Source organism: Galeopterus variegatus, unplaced genomic scaffold, assembly GCF_000696425.1.
Source record: "Galeopterus variegatus unplaced genomic scaffold, G_variegatus-3.0.2 Scaffold2326, whole genome shotgun sequence".
NCBI lineage: Eukaryota > Metazoa > Chordata > Mammalia > Dermoptera > Cynocephalidae > Galeopterus > Galeopterus variegatus.
Window position 1 is genome coordinate 97,116 of NW_007728437.1, and position 18,198 is coordinate 115,313.

The window sequence follows — 18,198 nt, forward strand, 5'->3', positions numbered from 1 at the left end:
AGCCAGGTAACCAGCAAAAAAGTCCTTGGAGCCTTGGTTGAAGAAGGAATAGTTTTTTGTTTTTTTGTTTTTTGTCTTTTTCGTGACCGGTAAGGGGATCACAACCCTCGGCGTGGTGTGGTCCGCACCACACTCAGCCAGTGAACACACCGGCCATCCATATATAGGATCCGAACCTGCGGCCTTGCCGCTACCAGCACCGCACTCTCCCGAGTGAGCCACAGGGCCGGCCCAGAAGGAATAGTCTTTATTCAGTATACACAACACTATGAGCTAAGCAGTCCACAGAGAAACATAGAAACTCAACTGCTACTGGCAAAGTCCAAAGAAAAACTGAAACTGAGCAGCTGCCAGCAGAGTAAACATGCTGTATTGTTAGAGGCCAGCTCTTTGCTGCCAGTCTGCTTCACAAAACTGCAGAACACACAAAAGCAATTAACTAGAAAGATACATGGGTGCACATGCACACATACTCCACTCTCACAGAACTTGTTTACAGGAAATGTGCTGCTCCACCCCCTTGAGCTGAGGGAGCCTGACTAAATTATTCTATTTTCCCCACAAATACCTTGCCAGATTTTTAGTTTTCCTTAGTTGTTAGTTCATCTAGGTTTTCTCCTGAGTATATGCCTTTTTTTTTTTTTTTTTGTAATTTATATTCAAAGAAAAATATAAATTTTACTGGTATTTTCTAAGTTACTTTTTTTTTAAAAAAAAGATGACCAGTAAGGGGATCTTAACCCTTGACTTGATGTTGTCAGCACCACGCTCAGCCAGTGAGCGAACCGGCCATCCCTATGTGGGATCCGAACCCGGGGCCCTGGTGTTATCAGCACCGCACTCTCCCGAGTGAGCCACGGGCCGGCCCCTAAGTTACATTTTTGATATAGAATTAAAAATTGTATACCCTTAGGGCCAGGCCCGTGGCGCACTCGGGAGAGTGCGGCGCTGGGAGTGCAGCGATGCTCCCGCCGCGGGTTCGGATCCTATATAGGAATGGCCAGTGCGCTCACTGGCTGAGCGCGGTGTGGGCAACACCACACCAAGGGTTGCGATCCCCTTACCGGTCACGAAAAAGACAAAAACAAACAAACAAACAAACAAAAAATTGTATACCTTTAAAACTTTTCATTCCCTCCATGTTTTGGTTTTTTTCCCCCTTTTTTTTAAAGATGACCGGTAAGGGGATCTTAACCCTTGACTTGGTGGTGTCAGCACTACGCTTTCCCAAGTGAACTAACCGGCCATCCCTGTATAGGGATCTGAACCCGTGGCCTTAGTGTTATCAGCACCAGACTCACCCAAGTGAGCCACGGGCCGGGCCTGTTTTTCCCTTTTTCTTTTTATGTCTTTGGATTTTCTCCCAACCCAATTCCTGAACTTTGATTCATTAGCCTTGCCAGGTTTGGTTCTTTGTCCCCATCACCAGCAAAAGCAACCAGTTTGTGGAAGTATAGTCTGTTGCCTGAAGTACAGACTCTGGAGCCACATCTCTGGGTTTAGATGCTGGTACCCCTTGATCGATGTATGAACTTGAGTGTGTTCTTTAATATAGTTATGGTTTCCTCATCTGTAAAATAAGTTCACAATAGAACCTACCTCATCAAATTGTGAGAAGGATTAATTGATGCATTTAAAGTGCTTAGAACAAATAGGGCCTGTTACCTAGTCCGAAAAATAAGTTACTAATATTATGATCGTGGTAATTATTGTGATTGTTTATCAAGTCTACTGTTTTCCTACTTGCTGATTCATTACATTAGCATTTTACACATTTTTCATTATAAAAGTAGTACATAGGGGCCAGCCCGGTGGCGCACTGCTACAGTGCGCCGCTTGGGAAGCGTGGTGGCGCTCCCGCCGAGGGTTCGGATCCCACATACAGACCGGTTCCCACTCACTGGCTGAGCGAGGTGCAGGAGCAACACCGAGGGTTGCGATCCCGTTGCCGGTCCCGGTCCAGTACGGGCGCGACACTGAGGGTTGTGATCCGTTGCCGGTCACAAAAAAAGACAAAAAGGAAAAAAAAATAAAATAAAATAAAATAAAAGTAGTACATATTATTTAAAGAATATTTGAAAAATGGAGGAAAGCATAAAAATATTTAAAAATCACCTTTGATTCTACTACCCAAAAGTACCAACGTCTTGTTATGGATATTACTTTAGGTATATGACTGCTGACACATATTGATTCCCATCATCTACAGTGCTGGGGGGAGATTTTCTTTGCAATTGACTGAAATATGAATGAACAGAATATTTTAGGAATAAAATTTACTAAAAAGTAAGTGTATATAGACACCCACACACGTACACACACATACTTATTTAGAATGCTCATCTGAGTTAATTGGAGCCCCATTGCCTTTCCGTTTCATGTAGGAAATCTAGGAATCTGTCTTCTCATTGTTTACAGGTTGGGAAAACAATCAGCTTTTATATGTTCATGTTTACCTAATATTTATATTTTCTATAGCTGCACAGTTGGGGATCTTCAAACCAAGATAGATGGCTTAGAAAAAACTAATTCAAAGCTTCAAGAAGAGGTTTGTGACTTATTAAACTTTTTAAACAAAACAGAATGATCAAGGTTAATGGTATAGTTGGTATGTCTAACCAGGGCTTCTGGCTGATAGGAAGGGGAATTGCTAGCCTCTGGATGAGCTGCATGTGGGGCAGGAAAATGCCTGTCTCCTACTGAGACACTGCAGCTGATCATGAGCCAGTTCTAAGTGACTTTTAGGTTTTATCACCTCAAAGTAATCCAAGGGAAGAAAACTCCTCACTGGACAAGGCCAGCTTCTGTTGAGAGAGTGCAATTTCTTCCTCTTTTTCAACCTTTGCTATCATGTAGTATGCCTCTCTGCTATCCCAGAAGGCACAGACTGTTACGAAGTGTAAGTACTCTAGCCTACCCCTTCTGTTTCGGCCTCTGAGGAGCATGGAACCAGTCTCCCCACAGTGTGGTCTTTCTGCTTTCTCACTAGGAAGAGAGAATGAAAGGACAGGAAGAAGGAGGGCTGAGGCCGAGGAAGAAAGCTTGCTGCCAGATGCCCGGCAGTCTCCTTGGTGGACACATCTTGTCTCCTGTTAGCAGGAGGGGGGTTGCTCAGCCTTTCTGAGGCTTTCCACAGGTAGCGGTCCCTGGCTGTTCAGGCCTCCCCACCTAGTTTCGTTGGGAAGGAAGAGGGCTTTGAGAGGGGGCTTGAGAATGAACACTGTCACAGTGTGGAGGCAGGTGACAGCTGAATGGAGAATCTCAGAGCACGCTTCTGTAATGAAGGACCCCCAGTTAAGGACCACTTTAAACTCACTGCTCTCTCCAGAGGGACCAGCCCTGCAAGGCTTTCAGGAGAGGAACTCAGATTTGTGTCAGGGAAAGGAAATTCAAAGAAAGATGAGGGCTTCATGGGAAAAACTTCACTGAACTTAGAATTTGGAGGATTCACATTCACCTTGGTACGTAGGTCCTTGAGCCTCACTTTTCTCATCTCCAAATTAGGTAGTAATACATACTTTATAATATTGTGTAAAGATTGTTAGTGAACGTCCTATAAATATGCCTAATACAATACTTGGCATGTGGGGCACTCAAGAGTTGGTTGATTTTAGGACAAGCAGATTCACTCTGTTCTCTTAGACAAGGTGGCATGCTTTGAATGAAGGTCTAATTTAGCTTTTGAAACTAAACTGGGTTATGTTTTCTTTAAAGGCAAATGATCCCCTTCTTCAGGGTGTGCTCTGTGTCTTCAGAGAGTGGAATGGGAGCTAGCTGATGGTTTTTGCCTACTGCTTCCCTTTTAGCAGCTAACACTCCTTCATAGCCTTAACGTTTCTTGTTTGGCACAGCAGTTCTGTTTAGAATCTGCAGGCCTGGGTTCTGAGTCTGAGTGGGGAGTAATTGTGAGGGCAATTTAGATGCTGCTGACGGAGGAGAGGAGTTCCAGATTCCTTCACTAGTGGATAGTGCGGACCACAGCCACGTGCCTGTCACAACGGTCTTGCTTCTTTCTCCTTCTCCAGCCTTACCCTTGTCTCTGCAAGCTGTGTTCTGAGGCTGGCATAAGGAGGGGTTGGTTGGAACATTTATTCATCTACCTTGCCTCTTGTGATAGCTTCTCCTCAGGCAGACCCATGAAAGCATCCTGCTCCTGTATGCTCTTCCCTCAACAAGTGATAACTCATTCAAGGACAGGAAGAGTTCCTCTTAGACATGCCTTTGCTTTGCTTTGCTTTGCTTTTTTTTTTTTTTTGGCAGCTGGCTGAACCCTGACCTTGAACCCTGGACCTTGGTGTTATCAGTACTACACTCTAAACAACCGAGCTAACCAGCCAACCCTAGGACGTGTCTTTAATGATTTGCTTTTTATTCCTCCCCCTAAATTCTTTAATTCTCTCCTTGATGATAAAATATACTTTTGCTCATTGGGTAGAAAAACTGTAAAGAGTGAAGAATTAGGAAAAAAGCCTATAATCCCTTTGCTAAGTGATAGCTATTTTTATCATTTGTTTTATATATCATCCCCATCTTTTCCTAAGCATTTTTAATCTGTTGATTTTTCTTTTAAATTATAGGTGAGAGCATACTATGTTACTTGCTTTTATTCCTTATTAGTATTATATCATAAGATGTTCTCAAATCATTAAAAGCTTTTGTAAACATTTTAATAATTACATAATTCTTTTTTATGCTTCTGTAATTTAACCATTTCTCTAATATTAGACATTGATACTGTTTCTAATTTTTTGTGTCCGTAAATCATTGCCTTCATTAAGTAGTATGCTATCATTTTTATAAAAGGAGAGAAAATCTGGGGAGGACAGAGATGGCTAGGGGCAGGGATGGAAGAGAGATTTTACTATATACATTTTTATGTCTTTTGGAATTTTGAACCATGTATTCCCTACTCAAAACAAGGAAATAAAATATCAAACATGTGAAAATACAGTGTAAATTGTGACGATGCCAAATAAATGTTAGCTTTTAATTTGAACAGTAAGATTAATTTTGATGTTAAGTATAAAAATCTTTCTTAATCAGCTTTCAGCTGCAACAGACCGGATTTGTTCACTTCAAGAAGAACAGCAACAATTAAGAGAACAAAATGAATTAATTCGTGAAAGAAGTGAAAAAAGTGTAGAGGTGAGGAATTGGCTTTACAGTTGGGTGGCGTGTTTCTCACTCAGACTTACACATTGTCAGCCTCAAGCTCATAGTTTGATAATGACCCAGTCATCAGAATGTGCAAAGCTGCCTTGTTTGATGTCAGAAAGGACCTCCTGCCGCTGTCGCCACCCACTTCACTCTCAGGCCATCAGGCTACTTGGACTTCCTCACCTCTGGGGCCTTTGCACACCAAAGTTGCTGTTCATTCTTCAAATTCTGCTCACATGCTGGGTCCTCTGTGATGCTGTCCCTGGTACCCATGGGTGGACCTAGACCCTCCTTCTCCTGTATTCCCATAGCTCTTTGTACATCTAATGTTTTGTTAATTGCTGGCTTGTAGCTCTATCTCACCCAATGACTTGAGGGTAGAGACGATATCTGATTCACCTCTAAATCCACCAACTGCTAAAAACATGCTCATAAATACTAAATGATGGATTGAATGAGGGCCTTTCCCACTAAGGGCTATATTGTTCTGTTTTAAAGAAAATTAAATATAAATTATTTTATGGACTAACTTTTCAAAAAATCCATTGGCTGCTCTCATCCTTTATCTTCAAGTTCTAACATCTTTAAATTCTTAACTTTTTTCTATCATGCCTAAAAAATAGAAATTATCCTGCATTTTTAAAAATGGTATATTTTAAAATACCTTATAGTTGGCTTGCTTTCCATAGCAAACCATTCTTATTGCTTTTCTTATTTAATACAGATAACAAAACAAGATACCAAAGTTGAGCTGGATACTTACAAGCAAACCCGGCAAGGTCTGGATGAAATGTATAGTGATGTGTGGAAGCAGCTGAAAGAGGAGAAGAAAGTCCGATTGGTGAGTGTGCAGGACAGGGTGTCTTTAGAAAAAGTTCTCCAATAGCTCTCTAAGTTCATTCTGCAGCACTTTTCACATACATGCTGAAACTTGCTGACACTCATGGAAAGTCAGAAATTGTCGGGCTGGCCCCGTGGCTCACTCGGGAGAGTGTGGCGCTGGTACGCCGAGGCCACAGGTTCGGATCCTATATAGGGGTGGCCGGTGCGCTCACTGGCTGCGCGTGATGCGGACGACACCATGCCGAGGGTTGTGATCCCCTTACCAGTCGGGGGGAAAAAAAAGTCAGAAATTGTCTTTTTTTTTTTTTTTAAAGCCTGTGTTTACAACTCAGTTCTGCAGTGTCACTTAATATATATATATTTTTCCATTTTATAAGGCTTTTTCAGAGATAGCTATGAGATCAGACTCATGGATTCTTTAACAATACAATTCTCTCAGCCATAGCCTCTGCCCTGTTTCCACTCAATCTGTGTCAGGGAACAAAGTTCTGCGCCTGCTTTGTTTCTTTGTTTCTTTGCATAGATGTGCAGAAACATGTGTCCTGGGTTGTCCAGGATTCCATATTTCAAAATGGTTGCACTTTTTTTGCCATAAACTAGAAAACTATTCCAGAAACTCTAACTTTGCAACATCAGATCCCTTCCAGCACTCAAACACAAGACAAACATTCCTTCAGACCAGATGTTCTGATCTCTGGGTTTGGAGAATACGGCTGTAAGAACTCTAGGCTCACCTTGCTTCTGACCAGCTTTCTGTTGATTTGACACAGAGCCAGCTTTACTTGTACAATGAGAAAAAGGGGGAAACATCATCTTTATGTGCTCCAGACAGATTTTTCTCAATCTCCCTAACCTGACCTTCAGTTTACATTTTAGGCATTGCCCAATATACAACCTTAGTTAAATACTTTAATAACATTTTCCTATCCCTTTAAGGAACTAGAAAAAGAACTGGAGTTACAAATTGGAATGAAGACTGAAATGGAAATTGCAATGAAGTTGCTTGAAAAGGACACCCACGAGAAGCAAGACACTCTAGTCGCCCTCCGCCAGCAGCTGGAAGAAGTCAAAGCGATTAACTTACAGATGTTTCACAAAGTTCAGGTGGGAGTTGGCTTTGTGTCCATATCACAGCCTGGTTTCCTGCCACTTGTCACATGCTGCCTCTCAGTCTTACGTGATTCTTCCAGCAGAGTGAGCGAACAGACACATCTGTGAGCACCTACTATGTGTCAGGCCTAATCCTAGGCCCTATGATGTGTTTCTGCATTTATTTTATTTGATCCACACAGAAATCCCTGAGAAATGGGAGGAGATGTAAGCAACAAGGCAGAACCAAGTGGCTAAATCGCATGCCCCTGGTGGCATAGCTAAAAGTAGAGCTGAAACCTGAGCTGTGTCTTTTTAATCCAGACCTGAACTTTGTTCATCAGGCCTTCACTGGCTCCCTGCTATTTGTTTCCTTCCATTTCAGTGACTAATTGTTTACACCTAGAAATGGAGAAATGAATTAAAGATATCGTTTAGTATTGCCTTTTCTTTCCTTTTTTTTTTTTTTTTTTTTTTTTTTTTTTTTTTTTGTGATCGGTAAGGGGATCACAACCCTTGGCTTGGTGTTGCCCACACCGCGCTCAGCCAGTGAGCAAACCGGCCATCCCTATATAGGATCCGAACCTGTGGCCTCGGCGTACCAGCGCCACACTCTCCCGAGTGAGCCACGGGGTCGGCCCTAGTATTGCCTTTTCAATCTTTGCTATTAATTTAATCCTGCTGAGTATTCCAGGCCACAAGCTAGCTGCTTGCCCCTCTTCTGCCGTTTCACAGTGGTCAAGGGGAACTAGCCCAGAAAGAATCAGTCATGCCAGAATTTTAAAAATAACATCTAAGAACTGTAAAGCTTCCTTGCCCAGAAACTACCCAGAAGGGCACCATTCTGTGTCCTCAAAACTTAGCTCTTTTTTTAAAGTTCTGATTTCTGTTTTATTACCAAAACAGTCATACTTCATTTTCCATAGATATGGTTTTACTCTCACTTCCAGTAACATTTATGTCAAAGATAATGTGAGGGCAGACAGTCCTAATAAACTGTGTTATTTTTTCCTGTCTTTTTTTTTTAACTATTACATAATATTATATCAGTACTATACACCGTTCTTTTTCCGTGTCTTTTTTTTTTAACTGTTAAATAATAATATAATAATAACATTGAAAATTGAAAACAAAATGGGCCGGCCCGGTGGCGCACTGGATAGTGTGCCGCTTGGGAAGCACGGCGGCGCTCCCGCCTGAGGGTTCGGATCCCACATGCAGACCGGTTCCCGCTCACTGGCTGAGCGAGGCGCAGGAGCAGCGCTGAGGTTTGCGATCCCGTTGCCGGTCCCCGGTCCGGTGCGGGGGCAACACTGAGGGTTGCGATCCGTTGCTGGACACGGACAAAAGACAAAAAACAAAAAAAAAAAAAAAAAAGAAAATTGAAAACAAAAAAGGAAAGGAGGAAAATACATAGTCTCACTGTCCTGACAAGGAGTTTTTTTATGTTTTCTTCTGTTTTTTTGGTCAGTATATGGACATAATATTAATGTGTGTTAGTTAGGGGAAACTAAACTGCTGTAATAATTTAGCAGACCCCAAAATATAATGGCTTAAAAATATCAAGTTACACCAAGGTAAAGGGTCAATTTCCCATGCTGGTCAGCTGCCAAAAATATATATATATGGAAAATGTATTTCTGTTACCTAATAGTTCCAAGGTGAGCATTTCAAACTGGCGGTTTTGCTCCGCACCGTCATTCAGGGACCCAGGCTAGTGCAGCTCCAGCTGTGCAGGCTGTTCTAGTTGTCAGTATTCCTGCCAGTGGAAGGGGAGAGAAGCACAAGTCCAGAGCTAGGGATTTTCCCTTAGGCAGTGAGACAGAAGTCCCACACATCACTTCCAGTCAGTTCCATGGGAAAGGGCTAGTCACCATGGCCATGCCTGGCTTTGAGGGGGACTTAAGATGTCATCTTTTCTGGGCTATATAAAAGGGAGAATAGGTAATGGTAGACACACAATTTTCTCCACCATGGTCGGCCCGGTGGGAGCTGCTGTGAACTCCCATCCAATCCCTGCGTCCTCTGCTAAGTCTACAGTCTAACCTTATTTGGCTTCAGAATCAACGTTAGGCTGGCATTAAAAAATAAGCTCTCCTGCTCTGTTTCTGTAGAATGACTTGTGTAAGAACAAATGTCTGTTCTCAACAAGTTTTGTAAACCTGTTTTACAGGACTCATCTGGGTCTGGGACTTTTTGAGTAAGGAGACTTTGATAACTATTTCATCTTATTGGATGCTTACTGGTTCATGTCATGTTTTCTGTTTTTTCTGATGCTGATTATGGTTTTTTGTGGGGGTTTTTGTGGGGGAGGTCTGGCCAGTAAGGGGATCTGAACCCTTGACCTTGGTGTTATCAGCATTGTGCTCTAACCAAGTGAGAGTTTGGTATATTTTTATATTTTATATTTTATATAAAAATATATCTATCTTTTTAGGTTTTCAAATGTTTTAGCTCATAGTTGTTTATTATGTTCTCTTACAAAATTCTTTAATCTCTTTTATTCAGTATTTTCTTAGTTGCATTTTCTGTCTTTTTTCCTTATTCACTTTTGCTGTAGGTGTATTGGTTTTTTTGGTTTTGTTTTTTTTTAAGATGACCAGTAAGGGGATCTTAACCCTTAACTTGGTGTTGTCAGCCCCACGCTCTCCAAATGAGCTAACCGGCCATCCCTATATGGGATCTGAACCCGTGGCCTTGGTGTTATCAGCACCACACTCTCCAAAATGAGCCACAGGCCGGCCACAAGGTGTATCTGTTTTTTTTGGTTGTTGTTTTTTTTTTTCCTTTTTGTCTTTTTTCGTGACTGGTAGCGGGATCACAACCCTCAGTGCTGCGCCCACACCGCGACCAGCAACGGGATTGCAACCCTCGGTGTTGCACCCGCACTGCGCTCAACCAGTGAGCAGACCAGTCTCTATATGGGATCCGAACCCTCGTCGGGAGCGCAGCTGCGCTCCCAAGCGCCGCACTCTACCGAGTGTGCCACCGGGCCGGCCCAAGGTGTATCTGTTTTAATAATCTTTTCAAATAATGAACATTTTTCTCCTAATAGGCATTTTTGTTTGTTGTTTCATACTTCATTGGTTTCTACAGTGGCATAATAAGAAATGTATATTTGGCCTCTGTCCCTAGTTCTTGTCACACAACTAAAATCTTTGGATACTCTGGGGTGATGAGTGTCTTCTGTATGATAACAAGATGACTGGTGACTGGGGTCCCTAGACAGCTTCAGGATGATGGCTGGTCACCAGAACGACCAAGGCAGGATTAGAGGTTTGAACTTTTGGCCCCAGCCCCTACCTCCAGGGAGGGGAGAGGGATTGGAAATTTAGTCAATCACCAATGGCCAGTGATTTTATCACTCATGCCAACATAATGAAAACTCCATAAAACCGCTAAGGGACATGGTTCGAGAGCTTCCAGGCTAATGAACACATCAAGGTGCTGGGACAGTTGCACACCCCCAGTGGTCATGGAAGCTTCATGCTGCTTCCCCTATACCTTGCCTTATGCGTCTCTTCTATTTGACCATTCCTGAGTTGTATTATTTATAATAAACTGGTAATAGTAAGTAAAATGTTTTTCTGAGTTCTGTGAACCATTTTGGCAAATTATTGAACCTGAGGAAGGGGTTGTGAGAACTCCCAGCTTATTAGCTGGTTGGTCAGAACTACAGCTGGCAACCTGGGCCTTGGGACTGGTGTCTGAAGTAGAAGCAGTCTTACAAGACTGAGCCCTTGGGCCGGCCCGGTGGTGCACTGGATAGTGCGCCGCTTGGGAAGCGCGGCGGCGCTCCCGCCCGAGGGTTTGGCTCCCACATGCTGCCCAGTCCCCGCTCCCGGGCTGGGGGGGGCGCGGGGGCAGCACCGAGGGTTGCAATCCCGTTGCCGGTCCCGGTCCGGTACGGGGGCAACACTGAGGGTTGCGATCCGTTGCCGGACACGGAAAAAGACAAAAAAAAAAAAGACTGAGCCCTTAACCTGTGGGGGTCTGTGCTAACTCTGTAGAATAAGCATCAGAATTGAATTGAATTGTAGGATACCCAGTTGATATGAGAGATGGTTGTTGGTGTGGGAAAAAACACACATTTGGTGTTAGAAGTATTGTAAGTAAAAACAGTTTGCCCTCACCTACTTTTTTGGGGGAGTTTGCACTGTAGCTCATTTTCAACTTTTGAAATGCGTGCTTAGTGCAATTGTTCTGTCTTTATTTATATCATAAATTTTTTTATTTAAAGGTAAAAATTATCTACAAGAACTACTTTAGCTATGTCCCTTAAATTTTTTTTTTCCTTTTTGTCTTTTTTACTGACCGGTAACGGGATCTCAACCCTCGGTGTAGTGCCCATACCGGGGACCGGCAATGGGATCGCAACCCTCGGTGTAGTGCCCATACCAGGGACCGGCAACGGGATCGCAACCCTCGGTGTAGTGCCCATACCGGGGACCAGCAACGGGATCGCAACCCTCGGTGTTGCGCCCACACCATGCTCAGCCAGTGAGCGGGAACCGGTCTCCACATGGGATCCGAACCCTCGGCGGGAGCGCCGCCACGCCCCCAAGCGCCGCACTCTCCAGTGCGCCACCAGGCCGGCCCTGTCCCTTAAATTTTGACAAAAGTATTTCATCATCAAAGAAGCACATTTCTCACATTTTAGCATCTCTGAAGTCAAGATGCATCTTACAGTCAATGACATGTCATCTTTCCATTAGCAGTTGTATTAGTCTGTTTTCTGTTGCTTATAACAGAACACCTAAAACTGGGTAATTTATAAAGAAATAAAATTTATTTAGTACAGTTTTTCAGGCTAAGTTCAAAGTTGAGGGGGCACATTTGGTGAGGGCCTTCTTCTTGGTGGAGACTCTCTACAGGGTCCACTGGCAATTCAGAGTATCACATGGTGAGGGCTCAGGAAGAGCGCATCTTCTCATGCTTCTTCCTCTCCTTATAAAGCCTGATAACCTATGGAACTCCATGAATAGTCCTCACAATCCAGTCACCTCCCAGAGGCCCCACCTTTCAAATACGGTAGTCAGAGTTCCCACCCTCTTAATATTGTTACAATGGGATTAAGCTTCAGTGATTTGGGGGGGGGGGGACCTTCAAACCATAGCAGCTGTTTTCTTTCTTTCTTAGTGCTATATAAAATTAAAACATCACACAGTGATTTCATTGTCTTTCAGTTCTAAGTATTTCATAATTTCTCTTCTGGCTTTTTAGTTTAATAATTTTTAGCTGTGAGTTTCCAAATATGAGGTGTTTTTAGCTATTCTTTTGCTGTTCATGTCTAATTTTATTACATTAAGGTCAGAGAATACAAGCAGTATGTTATTTCTTAGGAATTTATTAGGACTTCCTTCTTTTTTTCCTTTTTGTCTTTTTTCGTGTCTGGCAACGGATCGCAACCCTCAGTGTCGCGCCCGTACCGGACCAGGGACCGGCAACGGGATCGCAAACCTCGGTGCTGCGCCCGCACCTCGCTCAGCCAGTGAGCGGGAACCGGTCTGTATGTGGGATCCGAACCCTCGGCGGGAGCGCCGCCGCACTCCCAAGCGGTGCACTGTAGCAGTGTGCCACCGGGCCAGCCCAGGACTTCCTTCTTTCTTCAGCCTTTTAGTATCCTTTTATTTTAAGGGTGTTTCTTGTAAATACATAGGAACACAGAGTGCCCCTCCTATAACTCAGTATGTGTTATGGTTAAAAGCCTGGGCTCATAAAGTCACACAGATATGGGTGTGAACCCAGCCTCAACTCTCAGTTGCTCTCTGACCTTCAGCCAGTCCCTTTCTCTTTCTGAGCCTCCCTTTCTCAGTGGAAGAAGTGGGGCTGACAGTGTCCCCTTGAGAACCCTGCTGGGGTCGGATGAACTAGTGGGTGTGCCTGGCATATGACGACAGCTCAGGAACACTGAATCTGACCTGACTCAGGAGTTCCTTGATTTCAAAAGGATCAAAGGTTGCAGTTTCTCCTCTGCCTTTCTTTCTGTTGACAAAGCTGGGAGCCTTGGCCCAGTTTGTCTTCCAGGGCTCTAGAGAAGAGCATCGACTAATGAGATACTCTTGAAAGGATTATAAAAGTATAAGGTTAACAATTAAACCCTGCTTGTAATCTAGAGCAGGCATGGGGGTGGGGCAGGCAGAGTCTGACCCCTCTCCTTGCTTTCGTAGAACGCAGAGAGCAGTTTACAGCAGAAGGATGAAGCCATCACATCTTTTGAAGGGAAAACCAATCAAGTTATGTCCAGCATGAAACAAATGGAAGAAAGGTAATCACTTCCCCGTGGCAGATATTCCCTACAAGGTGCTGGGCATTCTTTGGGCCTGGAGATTTCCTCAGAGTCTCTCTCAAAAGTACAGACAAGTTGGGATGACTCCTCTTCTTCAGGTCCGTACTCTTGCCCAGCGGGGCTGGATTCAGCAGCCTGGCCTAAGCACATATTCAGTTAATCAACCTTGGCTATTACATCAGATTGTCTTCTCAAAGGGTTGCTTGTCACACTGTCACATTTAAATATCAGGTCAGCATGGATCCGAATAGAGTCCAAAAATAGACCCACACAAATATGGCCAACTCCTTTTTACAGAGGTGCCAAAACAGTTCAGTGGAGAAAGGATGGTCTTTTCAATCAATGACATTGGAGCAGTTGGACATCTGTATGCAAAAAAAAACTACACCTCACAACTTATACATAAATTAACTCAAAATAGATCATTAATGTGGGAATGCAAAATGGTACCACCACTTTGGGAAACAGTTTCTTAAAAAGCTAAACATCCTCTTACCATATGACCTAACAATCCCACTCCTGGATATTTGCCAAAGAGAAATGAAACCTATGTCCACACAAAAAGCAGTAGACAAATATTTATAGCAGCTCTATTCATAATTGCCATAACTAGAAGCAACCCATGTTCTCACTAGGTGAATGGATAAACAAACTGTGGTACATCTATACAATGAAATACAACTCAGGAATAATAAGGAATGAACACACAAAAACTTGGATTGGTCTCAAAGATGTTATTCTGAGAGAAAAAAGCCAGTCTCAAAAGGTTATATAAAGTATAATTGCATTTATATGACACTCATGAAAAGACAAAGCCATAGTGCCATGGAACAGATCCGTGGTTGCCAGGGGTTAGTGGTGGGGAGAGTGTGCGTATACTCAAGCAAGCAAAAGTATGCAGGGGCCGGCCCGGTGGCGCACTGCTACAGTGCGCCGCTTGGGAAGCGCGGCGGCGCTCCCGCCAAGGGTTCGGATCCCACATACAGACTGGCCGCTCACTGGCTGAGCGAGGGGTGGTCGCAACGTAGAGGGTTGCGATCCCGTTGCCGGTCCCGGTCCGGTACGGGCGCGACACTGAGGGTTGCGATCCATTGCCGGTCATGAAAAAAGACAAAAAGGAAAAAAAAAAAAAAGTATGCAAAAATCACACCTTAAACTGAGAAACGGGCTGGCCAGTTAGCTCAGTTGGTTAGAGCGCAACCTTATAGTTGGTCAAGGATTTGGATCCCCGTACCGGCCAGCCACCAAAAAATATATATATATATAAATTGTGAGAAACGATGCTTTCCTTATGAAGCTTTGGCTCATGGGTGCACTTGCTGGTGTTGCCCTCTAGGTTGCAGCACTCTGAAAGTGCAAGGCGGGGAGCTGAAGCGAGGAGCCAGCAGCTGCAGCAGGAGCTGGGCGGGAGGATCAGCGCCCTGCAGCTGCAGCTCTCGCAGCTGCATGAGCAATGGTAGGTGCAGGTGCAAGTGAGGCTGGGAAGGTCTGGGAAGGCTGGCTTCCAGTTTTTCTTCTCCTGGACAGAAAGAATTAGCGGCAGGTAGCATCCTTCCTCAGAGTTTACCCCTGCAAGGCCAGTGTTAGGATGAGAGCATATATGCCAAGTTAAAAACCCAATGCTGCAAGAAGAGCTGTCTTTATTCACAAATGAGAAAGCAGGCACCCCCAGGACTACTCAGCTGGCAAGAGGGAGGAGACTCACTCCTGACCTTTGGTAACTTTCTTCCCTCCTCCTCCCTCCAATATCCTCCATTGTCGTCTGGCTGTGGGTTGTCAAAAGTGGAATAAATTTTGAAGTTTCTTTCCCCTCAGGTCTCCATCTCAGTAGAGGATTGTCCTTTTGTGGCCCTAACTGTTTTAGAGCACTTTTCCTCTCTCTCCATTTGCACAACTGCCAAGTGTGTACCTACGCCTGCTTTTCTCTCACTTGTTCTGGCCTTATGGAGGTGCAGGTGGCCCTGGGGAAGAAGGAGGGCATTTTAATGCCTTGTTGAAGAGTTTAGATGCACCAGTGGTAATTCAGTTGGTTCCACATTTCCTGCAGTGAATTGGGTTGTGGGTCTTCCGTGAAAATCTCCCATTGAGACTAACTCCAGTTCGTTTGGGGAAAACAGCTCAAGTCTAGAGAAAGAATTGAAATCAGAAAAAGAGCAAAGACAAGCTCTTCAGCGAGAATTACAGCATGAGAAAGACACCTCCTCTCTACTCCGAACAGAGCTACAACAAGTAGAAGGATTGAAAAAGGTAAGGTTGGCTATCCTTGGGAGAAAAAGAGCCTCTAGCAGACTCCAGAAATCCCTTCTGTGGAGCCTTGCCTACAGGCTCCTCTCCCTGGGCCATTTATGGGAGAGCCAGGCCCCTCCAGGATTTGGGAATGCTGTGCCCACCCCTGTAGAGCTTCTGCTCTAGGAGAAGGCAAAGACAAATTGTAAGCCTCTAAGCCAACCAGATATAAACTTACATAGCAAAGTGCTATGAAGAGAGTAAAACCGAAGAATGTCCTCATGGAGGGGGCTGGGGGGTGGCACAGCACATGAGCAGAGGTTTGAATGATGAACCAGAGACAGCCATGCAGAGATGTGGGCAAAGCATGCATGAGACAGAGACACCAGGGAGGAGGGCTGGTCTTAGGGAGCAGACAGCAGGGCAGCATGACAGAAGTGCAGTGAGCAGAGGAAGGTAGACTTGGGCCAGCAAGGAGCCCTTCATGGGCCCTGTAAGCTGTGGGAAAGAATTTGGATTTTATTCTGAGCACCATAGGAAGCTGTTGGAGGGACGTGACCCATTTCATGTTAAGACAATCACTGCTACTGTGTGGAGAGTGGATGGTAGGCTGGCAAGAAAGGAAACTGGCAATAACCAGTAAACATTTTCAAACAAATGCTGGTCCACAACTTTACCCCAGAGGTTGCTCGGCCACTATGCCCAGGGTCAGGGCATCCCTGGGAAGCAGACTGAACCAGAGCCCTAAGTCAGCCCTAAAGTAGACCTGAACCCTGGATTTCCCCCTGGAGTCACCTTGGTCCTCTGGAGGTCCACCTCCCTTGAAGACATGGCCAGGATTACGTTGTCTTCAGAGAGCAAGAGAACTGGAGATTCCAGTGTGGCAACATCATCTGTAGAACTGGACCTCCAGGAAACTCCAAGGCACTCTAAAATTTTCCCTTAATATAAAATCATCAGCCACCTTCCCAGATGCGGAGAGGGCCCTGCAATTCTGGACAGAGCTGATTGCAGCCTGAGGTGCTGCGGGGGGCATCACTGACTTCTTCAGCTTCTGCCTTGTTGGGGATAAGGCACCCTGGGCTCCAGGACTGCTGACCACTCCAGCATGACTGAGCCAAAAGCAGCTTCCCTCATCACACTTTCAGGGGATGAGGGTCCTCTGGGGCTGGGGCACTTTCTGGATCTGGATTTTGTTGTATTGAACAATGTAATGGGTACAGCTGAGTGATTTGAATGAGCCAAGAAGAGCTCTCTTGATTTCTGTTGGAAAATTCCTAGAATTGTTAGGAAAGGGAGAGGCTCCTCAAGAGCCAGGTCAGGCTTAGAGAGGGGAAGGGAGCAAATGAAGGGAAAAAGAGGACTTTTTAAAAGTTCTGCTGTATCATGGGGATACCCCCTTATTCCACTTCAAAATACTTCAATCTAAGATTTGAATTACATCCTTCACCCAACAAAACGAACAATGTGTCTGATACTAGCAGTGAGCCACAGGATGCCTCTGGCGCGCCTGCGCACTAACAGGCTCCGATCAGAAGGTGCACCGGTGGAGAGTGTGGGGGAGCTTCCGCAGCTCGGTCCAAGCCCCGCTGTTGCTCTCCATTGGCCCGGAAACCCCGAGTGACTTTCTGGGTCTCCATCCTGGCCATGCTGGCCTCATGATAAATGGTCATCAATGTTGTCGGCCCCTACTGAGCTTCCCTCTCTGCATGGCGCCTCACTTGGTCTCATGAGCCTCCAGAAGGTCTTGCCACCCTCAGGCCACAAATGAGGGCCCAGGTCTTGGCCTTCATCATTCTTGAACAGCCCTTTCCAGAAAAAAAAGATTTTTTAGCGTTGAACAAAAAAGCCACCTTTCAAACTACCCTCCAGCAATGCAAGCTTTATATGGTTTTGTGTAAGGATCATCTGTATATGTTTTGAAATAGTTGTCTGTTTTTTTAAACAAAACCTATCTTTTAATAGAAGCTCAGATAGACAAAGCCTTATTTGCCATTAGGATAACTGCTTTTAATGTGCCTGATGAATGTAGCTGTTCCCTGTCCCATGTCACTGTCCCAGCTACAGAGCTGCTCCTGTAGCACTGCCTTCCAGCAGCCCATTCTTGAAAAGTAAGCTAGCAAGAAGTAACCCATGAAAGAACCCTGTCTTGAATGATGTTAGTAAAACACTGCTTTTTGCTCTTGAAAGACATTTTGATCTGTTTATTACTCTGTTTATTAAATATTTTTTTAAAAGGGAGGGGACTTAGGATTCTTTATCAAGTGTCTGGTTGTTTCATTTTAGGAGCTGCGGGAGCTCCAGGATGAGAAGGCAGAGTTACAGAAGGTGTGTGACGAGCAGGAACAAGCCCTCCAGGAAATGGGACTGCACCTCAGCCAGTAAGAACCCGGCTCCCCTCATCTGCCACCTACGTGCAGGGCTGGAGGCTGGACTCACTCACAGGCTCGTTATAGCCTCCTCCCCATAGAGAACATCACACTAGGCTGCCCACCTCATCACTCCAACCCCAAACCTATCTCTTGATGTTAGGACGAGGGAGAACTGCCAGCTGTTCAAGGTGACCTCCCAGAAAGTCAGGCCTCATGGGGGCC

At 44.7% G+C, this 18,198-nt stretch overlaps 1 protein-coding gene across 2 annotated transcripts in view; it reads left to right on the plus strand.

Annotated features, from left to right (window-relative positions):
• The window catches only part of RUFY1 (RUN and FYVE domain containing 1), a 41,240-nt gene that overhangs the window by 15,133 nt on the left and 7,909 nt on the right, over positions 1-18,198 (plus strand). For both annotated transcript variants that reach the window (XM_008581316.1, XM_008581318.1), the window contains 8 exons: positions 2,479-2,548; positions 5,044-5,145; positions 5,882-5,998; positions 6,937-7,104; positions 13,260-13,357; positions 14,715-14,834; positions 15,496-15,625; positions 17,891-17,985. In XM_008581316.1, the coding sequence (XP_008579538.1) occupies positions 2,479-2,548; positions 5,044-5,145; positions 5,882-5,998; positions 6,937-7,104; positions 13,260-13,357; positions 14,715-14,834; positions 15,496-15,625; positions 17,891-17,985 (900 nt within the window). The remainder of the gene's footprint in view (positions 1-2,478; positions 2,549-5,043; positions 5,146-5,881; positions 5,999-6,936; positions 7,105-13,259; positions 13,358-14,714; positions 14,835-15,495; positions 15,626-17,890; positions 17,986-18,198) is intronic.